Genomic DNA, 4,608 nt, shown 5'->3' on the forward strand with positions numbered 1-4,608 from the left:
TTTCTTTTGTGGGATTCACTCTTTAATTCCATAAAGCACGAATTTTTGAAAACGAGGGAGCATCCCTGGCCTAAAAGCAGAGAGATGATGATTAGCAAGGGCCACAACTCACTTTTCGTGGCAATCACAGAGTCACAGAGAAGCCCAAGGATGCATTTCTTTATCTTCCCACCGTGCTTCCATGTGGACCATGTGGATTTTCAAACACTAATCACATCACATGCTGCTCATCACGCTGTACACTAGACCATGCACCATGCCTTCTTTTTCCCCTGCACACTCGACAGGTGTTCCCTGTGTGCATGGAACATATTGTACTACTGTAAAAGAATTGCGCATACAAAGTGAATGTATGCATGTTCATGTTCCACTGGCAAGCCATTACACAGACCAATCATCGCAGCTACCAAAAACCACCTGAGAATGAACAAATGAAATCTGCCCTACAAATACAATACCCATAGCTACAACAGGTACGGTACACCAGCAAACCAGATAGGAGTTTGACCACACGGTGACAATCACCATATACTGTATTATACAAGCAAGAGTAATGTGGCACTAATGACTACTGCTAATCACCCACCTAATATTAGACGGCCAATGAACAAATCTGCAACAGGTCTCACCGGGTTGCGCATTCACCGTCACTCGAGCAAAAAGGTAAAATTCCTCTAGTTGTATATGCTTCCCGGGTTGATGAAAGCCACCATTGTCGTTGCTTGAGAAAGAGCTCTAGGTGAATGTCTTGGCGATGGACGAGGTGGTCACCAGGCCCGCGAGCAGACCGACGAAGGTGCCGCTGTTGTAAGTGCTGGACTCTGTCTGCACCGCATTGTCGCGCAAGTCCACGAAAGAGTCATTCTGAAATGGCCCGCCCACAACGGCTCCCGTGGCGACATTCGGGTTCGGGCTGGACGAATGGAGGTACTCGAATCCCTTGCAGCCCGTTTTCGCATCCGCGGGGATGGATGCCCCCCTGTGGTGCACCTGCTGCGGGTAGCTGCTCCCATATCCCACCAGGTAGCTAAGCTTCATTGGGTTGTCACCCAGCACGTAATTTGCCTGACAAAATGACATGGCAGAATAAATCAGATACATACACCCTTCAGTACACATGATGAATGAAAGACCCATCGATCATGATAAAATATGCAATTAATCGTCAACAGCAAGATGGTTTACTGAAAACTAGAGATAAAGATATGGCTTGCCGGAATGGCAGTTTGCAAGTTTGTACTTAGTTCACCTGTGATATAGCGAAATTGCGAATATCTGTCGGACTAAAATACTTTCCACTGCACTCCACCGCAGCTGTTTGTGATGTCAGCATGTAGTCGCTGTAAACAACAGCAAGGAATGCTGCATTTATGCCATGCTGCAGAGAATTCCACCCACTTATCCACACCAGTCCTCCTGCAATGGGAATACCATGATCGAGTGAAACTATGGAAGTATGCATGATTGTAATACATATTACAATAAACATATTATGAAATTCTCTACGCAGAGAGGGAACGTGAAAGTCACCCATAAAGCATAAAGCATCCCTACATGGACTCATAAAACCAAATCAACTAACAGAAATTTCAACATACCGCTAGTCCTACTACCAGTGGCTGACGGAGAATCTGGTAGAAGCCCACAAATGACTGCCTCAGCAGTGTCTCTGTACATTTTGAGTCCACTGTTTTCAGCATTAGATATCTCTTTGGATCCAAAGAAATTTACTCTTGACAAAAGGATCTGCACAGAATAGACAAGAGCACTTCAGGTACTTATCCTTGTAAGAAAGAGAGAATTCTAAAGAAACCATGCTGAGGTAATAATTCACGCGGTTTAGTTCATGCAAACCTGTGTCCCTGGGAGCTTGTCATCCCAGCTGAACCATGTTGGCCTTCCCCAATCAGCATAATCTTTCCCGTTCTGCACAGTCACATAACTGAGATATGTCTGATCTCCTGTAGCATGATAGAGCCAACTCGCTGCCCAGAGGAGCTCATCGACATAGCCAGTAGAATTATAGTACTTCTGAAGATTTGGATAGGTGTCGCTGGCGATGCCTTTATAAGTATCAGCAAAAGTAAATAACTTCTGGGCATGTTGAAGAAGTGAATCAGAATATGTAGTATCACTGGATTTGAAAACCATTGATGCTGCCGCCATGGCTGCTGCTGCCTCAGCAGCGATATCTGACCCAGGGTTCTTTGGGTTAATCTGTGTGAGCGGCCTTTTCTCGGTCATTGTTTCTGGCCTTTGCCAGCAGTCGTGATCTAGATCAGGATCACCAACCTACAAGGTAACAAACAATTTTTCAAAAGCTGGTTCAGTGGTTAAACGAAAAGACAATTGCGCTTCCCTTTGCTGTTCTGAAGTTATAAGAATGTTTTCAACGCCTGAAGCTGAAATTGGCTACCCAAATCATGCTGAAGCAATAAGGAGATTCAGTTGCCTAATTTATTAATGCTTAGATCTGATTTTACTGAATTGTCGCCTACACTGAATGATTTCAGTAATGATTTACCTTAGCCTACAAAACATTATTCTTCAGGGAAGAGATTGTTTATTGAGGATGTACTTCCTCCATTCACAAATATAAGATGTTTTGGATATTTCAATATGGACTACATGCGGACTGAACTGAGTGACCAAACACATTAAAATGTGTCTATATAGATCCGATTTAGAAAAAAAGTCAGAACATCTTATATTTGTGAACGGAGGGAGTACATTGTATTATATGCTTCTGCATGGCATGCAGTTTACACCCTGCCCAGTATATTTGACTAAACTCGGTTGACTGAAACACTTGAGATCCCCCACCATCAAGGGTTAACTTTACATGGTTTTAAGTTTTAAAACTGTATAAGGTACAACTCAGATTCAGTTTTAAAAACATTTGTCTTGTGGTACCACATAATGAAGGAATGCAGCTATAAAGACAAAAGGAAAAATGTAAGGACGGGAAGGAAAGGAACATTGGGTTTGCCCTTGTCCAACAGTGCCAATGATCACACCAAATGTGTCATTTTGAACATATGAAGCAGACAACTAAGTGGCTCCTAAACATTAGGTGTCCTGAACATGACATCTCACCTTGACTCTTGTTTTCCTACCTTCCTACCTACCAAACTCTCACCTCTACTGAACTGCCATTAGATAGATCCAATGAAAATATACCCACAATCAAATTCCATTAACCAAACAGTCATTCTAACTCCCAAAATATACCTCAAACCATTTACCTACAGGCATCTAACCTGAATGTAGAACACGTTGTCAGTAGGATGAGCCGCGATGAGGAAATCCGTGACCCACCGGAGCGCGTCAAGCGCTGGGTCTAGCTGCTTGGCGGCGGTCATCTGATCCCCGTACTCGAGCACGGACCACGCGAGCACCGTCGCCGTGAACGCCATGGGGAAGGTGAACTTCATATGATCCCCGGCGTCGTACAGCCCCTTGGAGAGATCCAGCTTGGCTTCTTTCCCATCGTTGAGCGCAGAGTCGCCTCGCCACGGGATCTGGTTGTCGACCAGCTTCCCCGCTGCAGAACAGAACAGAAATCAACAAGATTTTCTCGGATGGATCATCGCTGAACATGCGCAGCATGGCATTGGAGTATGGGATTGACAAAGTAGCAGTCCCCAGTAGCTAAAGGAGCAACACTGACATCAAATAGCAACAAGTTTCACAGCCAGATGAGAAGATTTGAGTGGAATCTGAGAGCCAGCCCACATTGCTAGGTAAACGAAGCATACAGCTTTTCACAGTAAGCGGAGAAGCTGTCCACTGAGAAATAAGTCAAAACCATGAGGAACTGGACACCCAAATTAGCAAGGAAAATCTAGCCGACAACAATTTCGGAGGCAACAGCCAGTACGAAATTGTCCAGCTACGTCCAGCAAAAAGAAAACACACCCGAGGCAAAGAGAGAATTGGCCTCTCCACCCACCATCGGGGAGAAGAGACGGCGCACGATACGAAAATGAATCTAGGCGCGCCGACGAAACCTCGATGCCCGGAGCAATGCTTCGGCGCGGGATCGCGGCGGCGGCGGCAATGCAGGGACAACTAAGCGGGGACGGCTAAGGCCAGCGGCGGAACTTTTACTCACCCTTCTGGACCTGGAAGAACTGGAGCGCGACCCCGAGCGCGTCGCCGTACTTGGAGTCGATGTCCCCGGGCGGGCCGGGGACGGGGAGCGGCTTGGGCGGGCGGCTCCGGCCCCCTCCGCCCCCGCCCGGCTTGCGCTTCATGATGGCCACCACGGCCGCCGTGGCGACCAGCGCCAGCACCAGCGCCACGATCAGCCAGCCGCAGCAGCCCTTGGTCCTCGACCCCATCTCTCCCTCCCTCCCTCCCTCCCTTCCTCCTATCGCATTCGCCGCCCGCTCAACACCTCCTCCGGCTGCTCGCGCGCGGAGAGAGAGAGAGAGCTAGGCTAGGCCGTTGCCGCTGCCGCTGCTGGAGCTGCGGTTAACTAGGCTCGCTCGCCGCGCGGCGGATGGGGGCGGGGCGGGTTGGTGGGGTGAGGTGAGGTGGTGTGGCAGGGACTGGGGAACGAACCAAGTAACCATAGAAGTAGAACGGCTGGGTGCACGGTCGGGG

The 4,608-nt window shown here is 48.0% G+C and overlaps 1 protein-coding gene across 1 annotated transcript; it reads right to left on the reverse strand.

Annotated features, from left to right (window-relative positions):
* Nucleotides 1–323: 323 nt before the first annotated feature.
* On the reverse strand, nucleotides 324–4,358 carry LOC119302619 (endoglucanase 24-like). The gene is made up of 6 exons (XM_037579658.1): nucleotides 4,115–4,358; nucleotides 3,261–3,544; nucleotides 1,855–2,292; nucleotides 1,599–1,746; nucleotides 1,250–1,416; nucleotides 324–1,065 (listed from the first exon to the last, which is right to left on the reverse strand). Exons 1-6 carry the CDS (start codon nucleotides 4,341–4,343, stop codon nucleotides 736–738), a joined length of 1,596 nt encoding a protein of 531 aa, XP_037435555.1. The 5' UTR covers nucleotides 4,344–4,358; the 3' UTR covers nucleotides 324–735.
* Between the last annotated feature and the right edge of the window lie 250 nt (nucleotides 4,359–4,608).

This window comes from Triticum dicoccoides, chromosome 5A, assembly GCF_002162155.2.
Source record: "Triticum dicoccoides isolate Atlit2015 ecotype Zavitan chromosome 5A, WEW_v2.0, whole genome shotgun sequence".
Classification (NCBI taxonomy): domain Eukaryota; kingdom Viridiplantae; phylum Streptophyta; class Magnoliopsida; order Poales; family Poaceae; genus Triticum; species Triticum dicoccoides.

What these genes read in the sequence shown, in the direction of transcription:
- LOC119302619 (XM_037579658.1), bottom strand. Translation starts at nt 4,343, where the DNA reads ATGGGGTCGAGGACCAAGGGCTGCTGCGGCTGGCTGATCGTGGCGCTG. An exon ending in GTTCTTCCAGGTCCAGAAGG is followed by an intron (nt 3,545 to 4,114) that starts GTGAGTAAAAGT and finishes TCTGTTCTGCAG; the next exon opens with CGGGGAAGCTGGTCGACAAC. An exon ending in GCAATTTCGCTATATCACAG is followed by an intron (nt 1,066 to 1,249) that starts GTGAACTAAGTA and finishes TCATTTTGTCAG; the next exon opens with GCAAATTACGTGCTGGGTGA.